Source organism: Squalius cephalus (assembly GCF_949319135.1).
Source record: "Squalius cephalus genome assembly, chromosome: 9".
In the NCBI taxonomy this organism is placed as follows: domain Eukaryota; kingdom Metazoa; phylum Chordata; class Actinopteri; order Cypriniformes; family Leuciscidae; genus Squalius; species Squalius cephalus.
In genome coordinates this window covers 16442128-16459515 of record NC_137130.1, presented here as the reverse complement: position 1 = coordinate 16459515, position 17388 = coordinate 16442128, and the positions used below count along the sequence as shown (strand labels likewise).

General features: G+C 39.0%; 2 protein-coding genes across 3 annotated transcripts; both read right to left on the bottom strand.

The window, feature by feature from the left end:
• Positions 1–1985: 1985 nt before the first annotated feature.
• LOC307165143 (uncharacterized protein) lies at positions 1986–17281 on the bottom strand. Its single transcript, XM_079882478.1, has 8 exons — positions 17250–17281; positions 16334–16570; positions 15789–16133; positions 15352–15654; positions 15082–15198; positions 3119–3202; positions 3003–3043; positions 1986–2869 (listed from the first exon to the last, which is right to left on the bottom strand). Exons 2-8 carry the CDS (start codon positions 16386–16388, stop codon positions 2819–2821), a joined length of 996 nt encoding a protein of 331 aa, XP_079738604.1. The 5' UTR covers positions 16389–16570; positions 17250–17281; the 3' UTR covers positions 1986–2818.
• LOC307164755 (uncharacterized protein) lies at positions 5789–8611 on the bottom strand. Of its 2 annotated transcripts, XM_079881814.1 has the most exons (3): positions 8446–8611; positions 7737–8034; positions 5789–7589 (listed from the first exon to the last, which is right to left on the bottom strand). In XM_079881814.1, exons 2-3 carry the CDS (start codon positions 8031–8033, stop codon positions 5901–5903), a joined length of 1986 nt encoding a protein of 661 aa, XP_079737940.1. In that variant the 5' UTR covers position 8034; positions 8446–8611; the 3' UTR covers positions 5789–5900. The 2 variants fall into 2 exon arrangements, with proteins under 2 accessions (XP_079737940.1, XP_079737941.1); XM_079881815.1 differs by lacking the exon at positions 7737–8034.
• Positions 17282–17388: the final 107 nt, after the last annotated feature.

Below are 17388 nucleotides of genomic sequence, written 5' to 3'. Positions count from 1 at the left end.
TTCTTGGACCTAGCATCTTTCCTGAAAGGCTCTCTTTGGGAGATTCCGACCACACACTAAAAAAATGTGTTGGCTCAAAAAAAAATAAAAAATAAAAATTAACGTGACAGTTTGCATTCGTTTTTTTTTTTATTATGACAACTTCTAATGAAATTATGTTCAACCAACAAACAGCATTGAATTAGAGGAACTTAATAATTTGTAGCATGAACACAATTATTTTTAAGGTGATTACTCGATTACTTTAAGTCGTTACAATTATTTGAGTTGTAGCCCTGGAACCAATTAATCTTACCTATTTTATTTCAAATACACTGCTTTCATAGCACATGCCAAATGTAACTGATTTAGCATGTGAACTTAATGAACAAGAAAGATATTACTTATCACTGCATTAGTACAGTCATTGCTTGTGTAAATAGTGTTATACTCTTCAGCACAATGGTAACCACAAAAATTTCAGAAACTCTGTTAAATGTCAAACATAACAGCAATAAACACTAACATGTTTTTTCTCTTCATTAAAAACAAATAAAATAACACTTAATTACAAAATGTATTCTCCTTATTCAATACTATGCAAAGCACACTAGGAACTAGAAATCCACTATCCAATTTCCAAAGTTATCAAGGCAACTTCATTGTTACAACAACGTAATTTTGAATAAAAATCCTTTAAGGCATAAATTTTATTTTAAATTACACACAATATTAAGTAAATGTAGTTATCAACATTATAATGTCAACAGAACTCAACAAAATAATGTTTGCAACTTAATGGTTTCATTAAACCAATGAATTTGAATGTTTAACTTACAACTATGAATTATAATTTTCTTAAAATGTTCTGTCTAAAAGTGACCAAAAAGACATTTAACTCCAGCTCACCATCGGTGTCGCCAAACTGCTCCGTCTCCAGAATGTTCGTACGCATGGGTCAGAGTTTGCGAGCAGGTGCGCAAATTTTCTCATCAAGTTTGTTTTTATAAATCACAACTTATGCGTCGGAAGTGGCGTACGCCTCTTTCAGGGCAGTTTTGTGCGTACTCAATGGTTATAAATGATGACAAGCGAGAGAGAGGGTCTAATTGAGACTCGTAAGTCCACCAGCACTGAGCATGCTCTGGAGAGCACTGGTTGAAAGATTTTAAGGAATGAGAAAGCTCTGGAGAGCCCTGGTGGAAAGAGTTAAAGACTGAGTTATGAGAAGCGCTCACAGCGCGGATTTATGTTTTTTGTATGATCTGCTGATTGTGAAATAAAAATAGGCCTACGAGTCTCAATCAAGCCAACCCCGTCTTCTTCCTTCTAGCATTATAGTGAACATTGTTACAAAGGCACTAGCCTTTGTTAAGCTACTTTAAAACTATACATTGTGAAAAGCATTATAAATTGTGCAAAGAAATTGATCTGAACTGGCATTTTGTGGCCCAACAACTCCCATGCCCCAAAGACCTTGTCACAACCTACCATTAAACAGCCTTCTTTAGGATTTTCAGTAAAATATGAAGAGTAGTCTACAATAAAGTTTTGTTGTCTGTCTTTGTCCCACTGCAATGTAATATACTGTATATATACATTTATATTTCCATTTTTAACATACATTTAAATGCAATACAATGTGTTGTATTACATTGGCAGTAAATGACAAAAACAAAACAAAATCGAATTAACCGCTGCGAGAGTGTTTTTAATACAATGGCAAAGGAGTGACAGCAAATTTCACATAATTCTCTCTCCAGACTGCTGTAGTAGCCTATGTGTTTTTCCTATTTTATAAAGTTGTGGAAACACTATCATGGATTTTTTTATTTTGCTATTGTAGCAAATGGGAATACAAAAATTATATTTGCTGTCATCTCCTGTTCACCACTATTAAAGTTTACCCAACTATGATGAATTCTGCTTCTGAAAACCCAGAAAATGTGAAAAGGGTCCATTACGGAAATAACAAACCCACAAACTTTGCTAGTGTTACAGGTTAGTCCACAAAGTGAGAGTAGAGGATCTAACACCAAGAAGTGTATTTATTAAAAAACCAAAATACTCAGGGCCAATAGGAACATGCTGGAGAACAGAAAACCAAACCATATAAAACTGATGAGAATACAAAGAATACAACCGCTTAGACTGGTAAGTACGACACACACATGGACATAACATGACTGCTCTTTTACTCACTTCAGTATTCACAGATGTAACAGTATTTTTTTTTCGGAAACACACGTAACACTGTGCATTATGGGAAATGAAGTTAAACTGGCAGCATGAACAAAATACACAACAATAATTACACAAGATAATGAGGGGTAAAACAATTTGTGGGACAGATCAATCAATAAGAAACCAGGGACTAAACAGTTAAATAAAACCGAAAAAAAGAAAAAAACGACAATAGGCCTGACATCAGGCTTCCTTTAATTAATATTTAACTGTATAAAAAGGTTGCAACTATACATATATATATACAACATACATTTTATATCTGACTTGACTAGTTGAAACATCTGTTGCAGTTTTCCACTACAGGAAATACTGTGCTATTTTTATGAAACCACAATGAGGTTTCGATCTTGCAAACAGATTGATCGACACTCAGAGATAGTGTTGGTGTTCCCCAGACAAATGAAACCCTTTGCTTACAGATAGATAGAGCAAACCCAAAATGCACTTAAACATAGAAAATAATATAAATTCTTAATTTTTAATATACAAAAATAATGAATGACTAGATATAGGATTCATTTGGTGTTTTCATTTCCATTTAGTAATACATCAATGGAATAAAGTTCTATACATTCATTTCCAGTGTGATGGCTCACTGTGCTTTAACAGCTGAGTAGATGACTGTAGAATTCCTGTCCAACACCTGTAGATATTGAGATATACAAGCTTAAAGAGTGTATTCACTTTACATAAATCACAAACATAATATAGAACATCATTAGCTAATCAAAATGATGTTCGGAAATGTTTATGAAAAAGGGGGTTTCATAGCTGACCTCTGAACTTGCATGATCGGTTTTAAACCAGCTGTCATCTCCTGGAAAATTAATCAAAGTCATAGATTTAACACACTATAAAGAGCACACAGAGGTTAATGTGAATCCTGCCTCACCCTGACTAGATCCTGCAAACGTCACTGAAGCATAATGGATGTCCTCATCTTCTTGTGATTTTAATCCAGTGACATGAACTTCATCTATCGAAGCAATACAACAACATCCCTCATTTCAAATCTCATTGCAATCATAAAAACATGCATTATAAACATGGACACAGACATAAAACATGCAAAACATTTTAAGATATGAATTAAAGTTTATATTTGAAACGTGCACTGTAGTTATTTATAATGGCATTAAAGGTGCTCTAAGCGATGTGATGCGTTTTTTAGGCCGAAACATTTTTTGTCACGTACAGCAAACATCTCCTCACTATCCGCTAGCTGCCTGTCCCCTGAACACACTGTAAAAAAAACAAAAAAAAAAACAAAAAAAAAAAACGCGATCTCTGTAGACAGCCCAGCCTCCACAAACAGCAATAAAAACAAACTGGCCCAACCTGGACCACGAAACATAAAGACTATTCCAGCCAATAACTGACAATAATGATTTGGGGGTGGGGGTTGGGGGGGTTAATGCACATGCACATGAAGGGGGGTGTGGGGAGTGGAGGAGAGAGAAGCATGAAGAGGGAAGTTAGCTAGAGGAGAGATGTCCTAGACAACGACAACGACTAACCTTAGAATTATATTCTCTTGAATTTTGATATGGCTGACACACGAGCAAAGAGACGACGTTCCGATGAACAAATAGCAAAGAAAAGGGAAAAGGAGAAGGAACGCATAAAAGAACCGAATTTACATCGGAAAAGCCTGTTTCAGGAAGCACGGAAGGGAGGAGGAGGGGACGGGATGAGGAGGAGGGAGGGTCGAACTAGCCTCCGTTTTGTTTGACAATACTTATGTAGTGGGACGTATTGTGGCGCTGTAATTAGACTAATGTGCTTGGGGTAGTGCAGGTCCAATTACGAGCAGGGTGGGACCAGAGAATGTCTAATAGGAAGAGAATTGGCACTCTCTGCTTACTTCCGGTTTCTGGACTGGCTGCAGTAACACGTCTCTGTCCATGCGGGGGCGCTCGCAGGCGAGTGCAGAATGAATGGAGGTCTATGGTGAAATACCTCTCAAAATCCACTTTTCTCAGGATATAATTTTTTGTCTAGTAATTTGAATGTTGTATTCGAAAGGAGATGCAAAGAAATTACACATTGCTGGGTGTTAGATTTTTTAGAGTCACTTATTTGCTTTAAAAAGTCTTTTAAAATGTCAATGACGTCAGAATGCTGACGTCATTAGCAGAATGCTAGCGTGTTATGGGCAACAACAACTCAACCTGTAAGAAATCGAAAAGAAATAAGTACTCGTTCATTCAACTTTCGACCTATAACCCATGTTGAACTTGCAAAACCTACAATAAAATCTGAGATTTCTCAACGGAAATCGGGTGAAAGAGACACATTTAGCCGTCTAGCCCCATAGACTCCCATTCAGTCTGCACTCGCCCGCGATCACCTCCAGTGGAATTCTAATGGAACTGCAACCAAGATCGATACAATGGGGCTAATAGGAAGTGCCAAGGCTCTCCGTAGACGGGCTCTGGTGGGACAGTATAAAAGAACATGTAGTCACCTCCTGCGTGTGCTTGGCGTTTGAGCGTCGCGTCATTGCCCGTGCGACCGCCCCTTGTTTCTGCAGCGCTTCCGCTTTGAGCTGCGTGGATGGCCCGCGGCTGTTGGCGGCTCCGGCTCTCACGTTACATGCCTCTTGCAGTCCCGTGTCTCATATGCTTTGAGCTGCGTGGATGGCCCGCGGTTTGAGTTTTGAGTGGCTGCTGCTCTCCCTTTGCATTCCCGTGCTTCGGGGATGTTGTGTCCTGTTCCTGTGTATGCGTGGATGGGCGATGGGTTTATGAATTAAAGAGCATCTTGCAGGTTAGAAGACCCAACAAGTCAATGTATAGAAAAATAATGTAGGAACTAGTTTTTCTTTAAAAAAAAAATATGAATACGCTACAGTGGCTTCTGGAGTCGTTTTTGTGAGAAAATTTTACTTCCGCATCTGAAAATGGGCGTGACGGGCGTGACGTAGCACGAGGGAGAGCGGTCGATTCAAACAACAGGGAAAAATGGATCGCAATGACATTTCGGACGCTGAGGAAATTGTTGACGGACCACAGCCATACAATTATGAGCCTGCTAGGCTGCCCAGAGAGCAGGGACAGGCCAGGATTAATGTTAGACAGAACATATTGGAACTTACAATAACAGAAACTAAGCTTTGATCAGGCGTTTGTCATGCTCATTAATATCCGCCCAGACTAACGTTACGTGATATAACTTAGCGGTTTCTCATCGAGAGACAGAGAGATATTTAGGGGAGAGTGGGGGCGGTTGCAACACTTTTTACATTTTCTCACATTTCTCAGCGACTGTTTGTATTAGAAAGACAAAAAATATATATATTAAACCCATATGTGTCACCTACCTGCCCATACTGTTGCAACATGTGTACATGTGATAATATGAAAGTAATTTGTACTTAAATGGACCCTGAAAAATGTTGCAACTGTCCCCATATATGGGGACAGTTGCAACAGTACCGAGGGGTAGTTGCAACAGTCATTTAGATGTAATAAAACTCATACTTCGGCATCATTTTTCACATTCTTTTTTAGTTTATTTGAGAACAGAGTTCACTGAGTTAACTTATTAAAGTACAAAAACAAGTACACAACCATGTAACACCTTTGTCAATCCCACAAACTGATTTATGTAGGCCCTAACAATTTCATAACCACCAAAAGAACACAAACTAATTATTTCATAGCATCAAGTATTCACAATTCCCCATCTGACTCACAATTGTGGCAAACGTAAATGGAACCACCATCAGTGCAGGCTTCATGAGCCCATGCCTTGCACTGCCAACATTGAAGCCACACCTCGCTTGGTCTGGAGTAGCTCTCCAAACAGACAATGCAAAAATCTGCTTCTTTCTCAGAGTCACTGTCCTTCTCTGTATGCTTTTTCTTCGCGGTTTTGGTTTGTTGGCTTGTTTCCAGTGTGTTTTTTGTCAGTTTTCTCTTAACATTTGTTGGCTTTCTCTTAACTTTTGCTTTCTCCCTCTCCAAAGCCTCCTTTTCGGGGGTGTCTGTCAAGATGGCCGATTTGCATTTTTTCCTACTGTTTGCTTTCGTTATCTTCCGTGGTCCTGCTCTGGGGTGAGGTCTAACAGTCTCAGGTGAGAACTCAGCTTGCACTGGAGGAACTGTAGTAGAAGCAGAAGTCCCAGCATGCACTGGAGGAACTGCAGAAGAAGGAGAACTCCCAGCTTGCACTGGAGGAACTGCAGAAGAAGCAGAACTCCCAGCTTGCACTGGAGGAACTGCAGAAGAAGCAGAACTCCCAGCTTGCACTGGAGGAACTGCAGAAGAAGCAGAACTCCCAGCTTGCACTGGAGGAACTGCAGAAGAAGCAGAACTCCCAGCTTTCACTGGAGGAACTGCAGAAGAGGCAGAAGTCCCAGCGTGCACTGGAGAAACTTCCAAAGGAGCAGATGTCCCAGCTTGCTCTGGAAGAACTGGTGGTGGCGGCCGGTCTGTCACCAAAGATGGTGCAAAGTCACTGTCTTTGAATTTATCTCGGTTATAAGGCCAAATTCCAGTGCTGCTAAAGCCATTCTGCACATTGCTTGGTGTTCCAGCCAATGGGAGGGCCAACCTAACGATTCCAGGAATGTCGTAGATGGACATCGTCAGGCCTGGGTGACTTCTCATCCAGGTATCGCAAAATGTGTTGACATGACGTTTTAGGGGGCCATAAACGGTACGATCGAGTGGCTGTAATTTGTGGGAGCAATGGGGTGGAAACGATAGCATGACAATGCCATTTTCTCGGCAGAAATCTATTCCTCTTACAGAAAGATGGGACGAATGATTATCAAGGATCAAGAGGACTTTGGCATCCAATGAGGCCCTCGTGTGGTGGTGGAAATATTTAAGGAACTGAAGGAAATGGTCCTCCATCATCCACCCTGATTTATTGGCGGCTCCAATGCATCCAGGTGGGCCATCGCGGATGAAATGGTCCTTGAAGTTAACCCGCGGGAATATGAACATGGGTGGAATCATGTTCCCTAATGCATTGCCTGCACATGCAACTGTTACCAGTGTTCCTCTCTCTCCGGAGGTTACTGCCCCCACCTGTCTGACGCCGCGCCCGGCAACAACATTTTCTGGTTCTTGGACAGTTGTGACCCCGGTCTCGTCCATATTCCAGATGTCCTTCCCTTCAAATTTGTTTTTGGCAAGCACATTTGCAAGATTGTCGTAAAACAAGGATATATTGTGACGGTTGAAGCTTGTGTTCCGTGTGAGACTGGTAGCTTGAGGGCACCGTATAGACAGACTGGGCTGTCTTTTCATGAACCCCATAAACCAATCCCGGCCAGCCAGGGAGCACTCATTCCAGGTTTCAGGGTAGGAGCACTTGTAATAGACAGCCAGTTGGAAGGCTAATCTACGAACCTGCGAATTGGATGGTAAATGAAAATGGAGGTGGAATGGTAATTTCTCTTATCTTATTATTTCACAGTCTCAATATTCTTATATAATTATCCCTACCAGCCCTCCCTTTAAGCCTACACTCTGCTTTAATACCTTCCTCATCCTTACCTCTTTAGTGCTGAGACCATAGAAAAGATCAGCAGCTCTTTTTAGGTATTCTGCCAGGCTATCTTCCTGTTGGACTGAGAAGACCCTCCTCGGGGTCCAATAACCTGCCCTCATCTCCTCTCCTGGACTTAACCTCTCTCTCTTTTTAATAAAGCGGTAGAGGGTTGTGTGGCAAATTGAATACTCTTTTGCCACAGACCTCACTGTCCTGCCGTCATTGCTCACTACAGCAGCAGCTAAGGACAGAATAGGTAGAGGGACACCCCTATCTGTTGTCCTTTTCCTGTCTCGTGGCATACTGAAAAAACAGAACAGAAAATGTAGGATACACTGCAGCCTAGTTTGACTTTTAAAAAAGCAATTTGCTGAAATACAAAGAGGAGACACCTGGCTATTGAAATATGTTCTTTATCAAACCACTGATTTGCCTTTTTTTTTTAATTATCTAATTGTCATTATTATTGTCATGAGGAACAGTTGCAACACCATGTGGGGACAGTTGCAACAATGTGTTGCAACTGTCCCACCCCCTGGCAGCCATCTTAAAACTAGTGATGCTAGCCTAACACATTAGCTTGAACACATTGTACCTAGGTCTGTTAAGAGCTAAGAAACTGCACATTCAAACTATAAAACTATAAAGATCAATACTAAAACAGTTTAGACAGTATGACAAAAAATCTAGTTGTAAAAAAAGTTACTTTTTTACCTTGAATTTCAGTTCTCCCATAAGGTAGTTTCACATGTGGCTGTTAACTTCCAGAAAGAAGGAGGGGCATACTGAGCATGTGCAGTAGGAGTGTCATGACTCCAGCTCATTCCTGATTGGATAAATCAGCAATGTTGCAACTGCCACACGTTGCAACTGTCCCCACTCTCCCCCTATTCCTGATACATTTTTTGTTCCATAGGTGCTTGTGTGGGAAATGCGAGGCAATGTTTACAGCTGAGGAAAGTCAGTGTTGCAGGGAGGTCGATGCATACTGGGCCTTAGTGGAAAATGCCAAACTTCCATGGTTGCAGTTAGTGTTACTACAGTAAAGCCATGGTGAATGTTGCTGATCTGTGGACACTGGATAGTTCGTTCATTCATTGCACAATGTTTATTCCTGGTTTCCACGTCAGCGCTGTTCGATCCGTTAATAACGGAGAAATGTGAATATTTCTCACTAGATCTTGCAGCGATGTTATTACTTCAGTGGCGAATTCAAATGCTTTATTTACTGGATCTCGCAGTTACAGTGTTGCTTGATCAGGCTCGCGCTGCACTGGTCCAAACTGATAAACGGTCCACACAAACACAATAACGAGTAGCTCAGTTTCGTTCCGCGTACATTGCGTTTGCCAGTTGATGTTGTGCTCGCGCCTACATCCGGCGGGAGAACCCGAAGATGCGTGCACTGAAGGAACCGCACCAGCTCTGAGTCTCACCCGGTTCTTACTTCGGTATCCCATGTTGAACTCCATCATATCGCCGGGACGATAATCCTCCGATCTGAAGTGAACGCTACACACGACCGCGTTTTCCGAAGCCGACGCGGAGCAGAAATCCCGTCTCTTCACCTGCACAAACCGCACCCAGGCACGAAAGATAGCACCGTCCTTTTTCTTGTTAGGAAACCGGTGGACTCGATGTCCTGACAGGCTGGAGTTTTTGCAAGCTCCACAAACACATAAATTTACCATGACGATGATAAATTGAAATACAAAAACTACTGAAAACACACTGACTCACGACCGCTCTTACTGAATACCAACCTACTCTGCACTGAGCTGGCAGAGCACAGCACACGTCTCCCTCGTGTGACGTAAAATGACGCGATGTTGAAAAGAAGCGGTTTGTACGAGCAGTCAAAGAAACGCTCACTTTATCTACTAAATTGGTGTCCTTATGTCGTTTTAAAACATTTTAAATCCTGCATTATCTTTTCATATGCTTTTTCATACACGGTTATATATTCATTTAGATTTTTTTTTTACCTGCAAGATGCTCTTTAAAGGAGAATATGTTCTGAGACGCCTGTGATTTGAACGCTGCTGCTTTCATATCTCAAGATTATCTCGATAACAAACTTTCTTCCAACACACGTGTGTGTGTGCAGCCGACGCGTCTTGTGTGACGCCTGCTCGTTCTCCAGTACGAGTCACCGTGATCGCTGAGTCTCTTCCCCATTATACTCTCAAACTGTTTTGTATGTGTTTTGTTTTTGGTATTTATTTGTTTCTCATTTTTCCAGTATTATTTATCATTGTTTTGTGCTACTGACTGTTCTGATTGGTTTACTTTTGAGTGTGTTGCAGTGTTGTACTGTATCTATTCGATTTGTGATTTACTTCAAATGTGCTGGTAGAAGGTCAGTGACAGTGAGGGTAATACCCAGCGTTGGCACTAAAACCTTGATTTTTCTCTTTTTGGTTTGTTTGTTTGTAGTATTGTTTTTCTGATTGACCAATTTAAATGTTGAGTATTTGTGTATGTTTGGAGTGAGTGTTATTGTATAGTGAGACCTGTAGTAATATTTCTGCTCTCGTTACAGGAGCCGATGCTTCAGGGCAGGCCACTAGTAGGTCCTTACGCGGTGGTGGAGGGCTCGTCACAGAGTGCTGTGGGGCTATTTCTTGACTTTATTGCAGTGTGTGTGCTGATGCTTGTACACAGGGTGCTGAGAGTGATATAGAAGCCTTATGCTTACTGAGTTTATGCATCTGCCGTTAAGCCTCGGCCTCCTTTTATCTCGTGGTCTCTTTTTGCATTGTGAATGACCCAGCTCTGGAATCTTTTAAATGATTGTGTATTTAAATAAAGCTTTTGTATTTTTGGTATTCACGTCTCTAGCCCTTCTTGACGAATAACGTTCTTGTGTGTCTTGGGTAACATCTTAGATCCATAATTAATATTTCCCTTGTAAACAGGGTGGCGTAGTCATGTTTAAGCCAGAGGTAGTGTGCATTTAGCTGCTCCCTACGTGTCGAGAACGTCAACAAGAAGTGACGTCACCCAACATCGCTTAGAGCACGTTTAAGTTCTCAAAAATCGACCCCCTCTTATACCCTCATCAAGATAACGGCCTCAGTGGCAACGCTAATGTGCAGATAAGCTAATGCCCCTTTAAGGCAAATCAGTTGGCTTGGCTGCCGTTTTAGTAACAATTTTTTTTATGTAAAAAAAGGGTATAGAAGTACAGCTCCAATCTACTTGAATGGAGACAGCCCAAATCATGATAAAATCTGTTTCTTTCAGGCTTATTGTTACGATATTATGTGACACCAAGTTGTGCGACTTTGGTGTTTCTAGTTTCTTTTGTATTGTTTCTGCCGCTGTCTGTTTTTTTTTTTACTTTCGCTCTCGCAGGCGATGTACTGATCGGTCGCCTGATTGGCTGTCAACCATCTGAGAGGATGGTTCTGGCGTGCTGACGTCTTGCAAGTGAGATCCAGTCATATGGTTACCGGAAACCCGGGAACTATAAAAGGAGTCATGAACGCACTAGACGGCGGCGGCCTTTTTGTTTGTGAACTTGACTTTGTGTTCTTAGTATATTTTCTTCTGTTAAGCTTGATTTTGGTTTTTGCTTGTTTTCAATTTTTGAGAATTTATCAAGCTTTGTTAAAGTGTTTAAAGTTGGTCATGTGAGATCTCGTTGTGTTGCCGTCCTATTCTTTTTATCTAAATGTTTGAGAGCGGTAACGCTGTGTTTTGGGAATGATAAAGGAAAAGGGACAGGTAAGAGATGTCACGTGACGTACATCGCACTTAGGTTTATTTTCTGTTTAGATTAAGAGGGCAAGTGCCATTCGTTGTATTTTTGTTTGATAGTTAGGGTAGGGAAGTATACGACGTCGAAGACCTTTCCTTTCTATATTTTTCTTTTGTGTTAGTTAGGTTAGTTTTAAACGGTGTAGAAAGATTCTTTTGTTTTATTTTTTTCTTTGAGTTGGCACTGTCCAGTTATTCCCTTTTCTCCTTCCAGGTCTGGGATAATATAATTCGCTGGTTTGTTTGATTTATTTCTGATTGTAAACAACTTTTTTTTTTTTTCTATCTATATATGTTTATATATAGATATATTCTTTGACCAGTTGCACATAATAAATGTGTTCAAACGCTCTGCTGCTTCCTGGTATCACTCATTTCCCAGTGTTTCCATAGTAAAAATTGTTGACAGGTGACATAATGTTCCCCTTCTACCTTCCTAGACTTTTAAAACCATGAAGGGTCGTAACACTTATCGAGTTAATAAGCATGCATATAGAGTAGGTGGGCGTTTCTTCAACTAGGGGCACTTTTAGGCTTGTGAAGTTGAATAAAAAAAACTTGTTCAAAAGTCACGTAACACAGTCTCATAAGTTTAAATAATTTGTCTAGTTTTAAGGTCTGTAAGAGGACAAACTTAGATTACAAGAGAAATTGTTAATATTTTACATTTTTTCCGACCTGCAATGAACAAATGTCATTTCCACCACATCTCTATATACAGCTGTTATTTAAAAACAGAATAACTTATGCCACTCAAGAATTGTCTAAGATCATTTTTGTAACTAGTTTTATCAGTTTTTCCACAATGTACAATAATTATACATTTGTCAATGAGATAAATTGACTGCCCTAAGGACCAAATGATGAACTGTACACCTGTCACACTCTGAAATTTAATATTGGTTTGGGCAAGAGCTTATTAGAAAATAAATAACTTGAATTTTTATATTAAGTAGAGCATGATCTTGTAAATTGTGGATACATTTTTTAATGTGTGATGAGAACTTTTTAAATGTTTTTAAAAAATGTGTGTGGTGATGGAAATGACGGTGGTGGTGGAAATGACAATGAATTAACGTGAATGTAGAGAAACAGTAATATTTAGAGAAATATTTATTTGAAAAACTCTTAAACTCATCACACTCAGTAAACTCAATTCACAAAGTCAATCTACTCTTGCAATCCATATCAATTGTACTTTGTAATCATAAATGTCATTTCCACCACAGAGGGCAGTGTGGTGGAAATGACATTTCTGTAGTTTTTTGTGAAAAAATGGAAGATAGCTTCACTGATCAGCTTTGAATTAATACTCAGCATTTCATGCATGCAAAATACTCTTATTTAACTTAAATTTTTTTACTTTTTAAAAACACCCTTGAAGGTACAGCATGTTTCCACCACATGCTGTCATTTCCACAGAGGGCAGTGTGGTGGAAATGACTGTGGTGGAAATGACATTTCTGTAGTTTTTTTGTGAAAAAATGGAAGATAGCTTCACTGATTAGCTTTGAATTAATACTTACCATTTCATGTATGTAAAATACTCTTATTTAACTTAAAATTTTTAACTTTTTAAAAACACCCTTGAAGGTACAGCATGTTTGGAAATGACGTAGAATAAATATATTAACTGATCAAGCAATATTTACCTTGATTTTTCTTATTTTGTTCTTGATGAAAATTTAAAATTGCCTCCATGTCCAACATGTGCTCTGATGTCTCTTAACATTTCCATAGAAACCACCTAAACAATCTTTCACACAAACTTTTTAAAGGGACATTACAGTGTTGTGGTGGAAATGACACCAATACTGTGCGACAACTATATTTTGTATAAAAAGTAATATTGATGGTGGTCTCACATTAAATACTATAATGCAGGGGTCACCAAACTTTTCTCTCTGGGGGCCACATTATGGTCCCTTACTGTGATGGGGGGCCGGGGCCGGGTCAGCTATATAACATAGAATCGTATGACCCAGACCAAAATGACCACCAGCAGGCCTCATTGTGTAGTAGAGATTACTAGCCTGGCACAGCCATCCCCACTACTATATCCACACTACTATATCAACACTTGATTCCTGGCACATATTTGTTTATCTTTACTAGTGGTTTGCAAAAGTTGTAATCGAGTCTTCACACTTTGTTTTATTTAAAGTTATTCTTCACAAATAATCGTTGGTCCACTGTTCTTTGAAAACTCTGCACTCTCTTTTAGGGGTGGAACGGTACACAGAAGTCACGTTTCGGTTCATACCTCGGTTCAGACATCACGGTTGGGTACAGTGAAGGGAAAAGCAAAACAAAAATGCAGAAGGCTTGTGCATGTCTCAGGCTGGACCACCAAAAGAAAAATTATTAATAAAACTTATTTAAAAAAAAAAATACAAGGCTTAAGACATTTAAGTAACGGCATAGAACCAGTTTATTTGTAGTGCACTGACAATAGTTTTATATAATTAGTTCATTAATTCAATTAATAAAAATACCTTGATATGTTTGGTAATTGTACCTGAATTAATTGAAAATTAATCTTCTACATTTCAGATTAATATATTTGTTTTCTTTAAAAATGTAATTAACAGAAACTTAAAAACATACTCCGTCATTTAGTTTATGCAGGACATCATTCAAACTGCAAAGTGTTTATGTTTCCACTGTTCGATCGCGGCCGCGCCACACACACAAACACACACACACACACACACACACACACACACACACACAAATATAAGTAAACACTTTACGACTTTTCGATCGCGCCCACACCTCTCTCTCAACATATTCCAGCATTGCAATCTTTACATCGCAGCCTGCTTCAGAGCTTCAGAGCTAAGGCGGAGCTACAGATTAGGTGTCCCTAAGAATCCGTGTATCTAACAGTAGTTCCGCATTACATTAATTAAATTGTACGCAAGTTTTATTTATTTTTATACCGTGTATTCTCCGTGTAAATGTATGCACCAAACTGTGACGCCCGTACCATGACGTACCGTCCATGACGACTTTTGGGGATTGCCTCATAGGGCCGGTTCAAGTAGTGGGGGGCAGAGGGGCTGGGGGGCCAGTCAAAGGGGGGTGGCGGGCCAGAGTCGGCCCGCGGGCCTTAGTTTGGTGACCCCTGCTATAATGTATTTTAATTATTTTACTAGTGCTTAATTTAGGTATATTAATAGTTACCAGATAAGTCATGATACTTTTAAACTGTATTTTCATTGTTGAAGTTAAAAAGTCTGGGTGTGCGACAAGGATAAAACAGTGATTTTGGCACCTATAAGGAGGTTGAAAAGTATGAAAAAATCATAATAGAAAGGTAGTAAAAAGGTTTTAAGGAGGTTTTATTGTTATATTGTTATTTATTGTATGTATTTTTAAAAATATGACCAAAGTACATAAAAGTGCCCATAGTCTAAGAATCACCCAGGTATAAAAAACAGGCTAATGTCTCTTTAAAAAAGTCAATTCGCTTTTGTAACTGAAAGTCACAAAAATTATCCCGTTGCCACATTGAGTGTAACAATTTGTCCCGTTTATTTTTCTATGGAGCATCTTCTCCTCATACTGTCTCTGAGATCAGCTCACCTGTTTTTCGCTGACGTTTAAAAACTAGAAGTCCCAACAGCAGAATCAGCACAGTGCCAGTGACAGCACACACCACGATGATCACGATCTGTAGATGACTTTCCTGTGTCATATCTTCTGCAGAAACATGTGGAGTCAGGTAATACACCAACACTGCCCAGCGTCACGACTACTGTACAATTCACTATTTGTATGCTAGTACGCTTAAAATGTACAATCTAATTCGGAGTTAAGGTGAAAAAAACTGTACATTAATGGTTAATTTATTACCTTGGTTTGGTACAGTTGAGGTTTCTGTTGATGAGGAAATATTGATTGTTATAGGAGCCAGAGCTCTGAGTGTATCCTCAGTAAAAACTGCACACTGCCAGTGCTCTGTTTCATTGCTGGACAGATTCACTGTGAGTTGTAACTTGTTGTTTTTCTCAGTCATAATTTGCTGTTTTCCCAGCACTCCTCTGTTCCCCTCCATCCTGAGCCAGACCAGCGTCACTGAATCAGTCACTTCAGAAACTTCACAGGTAAGAATCACTGACTGATTCCTCAACACACCATCAGGGGGCTCCACTGAGACTGAAATCAACAACAACAATACAACATCAGTTACCTTTTAAATGCAATGAACAAATGTTCTGATGAGCAAAATGTAGCAGAAAAATCAATGTATTTATTTTTATTGATTGATTGACTGATTGATATTTGCAAACCTCTGATGGTGTGTAGCATTGTGGTTGTAAAGGGAATTGTTTTTTGATCATTTGTAATACACTTGTATTTCCCACTATAATTGAAGTTCACAGGTGAAATGTGAAAGATAAACAATTGATTATTGTATGTGGTTGAAGAAAGTCTTCCTGGTTTAATTTGTCCTTTAACTTGAACTTCTCTTCCTTTTTCAACTGCTATCAGATCAGTCTGTGAATTAGGCCTCGGCTCCCAGGTCCACTTCCATCTATAGTATTCCTTTTTAGACTTGCAGATCAGTGATACGTCACTATTATCAGAGCTTTGTCTGTAAATGGTATTGATTTTATTATTTCCATTATATGAATCTGGAAAGACAATAGGTAACATGATGAATTTCAGTGAATACATCTCAGTACATTTTAGGTTTAAAAAGCACTGTATTTACGCCTAAAGATTTTTTTTATTATTATTTGAGATTACTTCTGCACGTTTAATTTAGTATTCTTAATGAAAATATTATTATTTAGGCATACACCACAGATTTAATATAAAATAATATACTTACGTGAACTGACATTAAGTGTGTGATTCCTAACCGTTTCTACTCTTCCATCTTCCATTAATCTACAGTAATATTTGCCCTGATTGTGTTCATCAATGGTGTGTAAAATGATGTAAGCAGAGTTGTTGTACAGTAGAGTGGTGTTGGATGTTTGTTCTCCATCTCTCTCCCACTGCAATGTTGAGGATTCAGACAGGAAAGAGACCTCGCATCGCAAAGACACATCAACGCCACACAGAACTTTTAGAGAAATTAAATTAAAACAGAGTGAACAAATATGCAGGTCCCTATAACAAAATATTAGAATTCCTTTGGATAGGATTAATCAATCACATCATTATAGTCACAAGCATAATGTTTGCTCACATGTTAAATAATAATATAATACACTTTGTAGTTAACTGGCTAGATTTATGTAAACTTAATCATGTTAACACAGAGTATTGTTAAAATAAAAATGACAGGTTTAGAAAACTCAACATATCCTGTTCAACTAATCATAACTGACCAGTTTCTGGACAGAATCAACTTGTTCAATAATAAAATAAAACAAAAAATATTTTTTATTTATGTTCAGGTTTGTAAAACTCACCTTCTTGAGATTTGCGACAAAACCCACTTCTCAACATTAAAATTAAAACGGAGATAATATGCATTCTGTTTTGTTCAGTCTTATTGTAGAGCAAGGGGAAATGAAAGAAGGAAGGAAATGTAGTGTGCTGTAGTAAATGTAGTGTGTTAATCACTGAAAATGGCACATGATACATTTTTAGATAATGTTGTAACATTGTTTAAGTCTGGGTTGTTCACAAATCCAAAGTTAGCTTACATTTCAGTTTATAATTATATTTGTGTCTTTCAGATGTGGTACTCTTTAATTCCTAATGCTTAGATAATATCACACTTTGGCCATAATTACCATTGAATGACCATTGCACACAGCTGCTGTGTCTTCAGTTGCCTCCGTCTTTTAGATCACCACAGCGTGTTGAGCTGCCCTCTGGTGATGTAGTAATATAAAGATCCTTAGTATTATACAGTCTAATAATAATAAATAT

What these genes read in the sequence shown, in the direction of transcription:
- LOC307164755 (XM_079881814.1), bottom strand. Translation starts at nt 8,033, where the DNA reads ATGCCACGAGACAGGAAAAGGACAACAGATAGGGGTGTCCCTCTACCT. An exon ending in ATGGTCTCAGCACTAAAGAG is followed by an intron (nt 7,590 to 7,736) that starts GTAAGGATGAGG and finishes TCCAATTCGCAG; the next exon opens with GTTCGTAGATTAGCCTTCCA.
- LOC307165143 (XM_079882478.1), bottom strand. Translation starts at nt 16,388, where the DNA reads ATGGAAGATGGAAGAGTAGAAACGGTTAGGAATCACACACTTAATGTC. An exon ending in CACACTTAATGTCAGTTCAC is followed by an intron (nt 16,134 to 16,333) that starts GTAAGTATATTA and finishes TTGTCTTTCCAG; the next exon opens with ATTCATATAATGGAAATAAT. An exon ending in GTTTGCAGGATCTAGTCAGG is followed by an intron (nt 3,044 to 3,118) that starts GTGAGGCAGGAT and finishes TTAATTTTCCAG; the next exon opens with GAGATGACAGCTGGTTTAAA.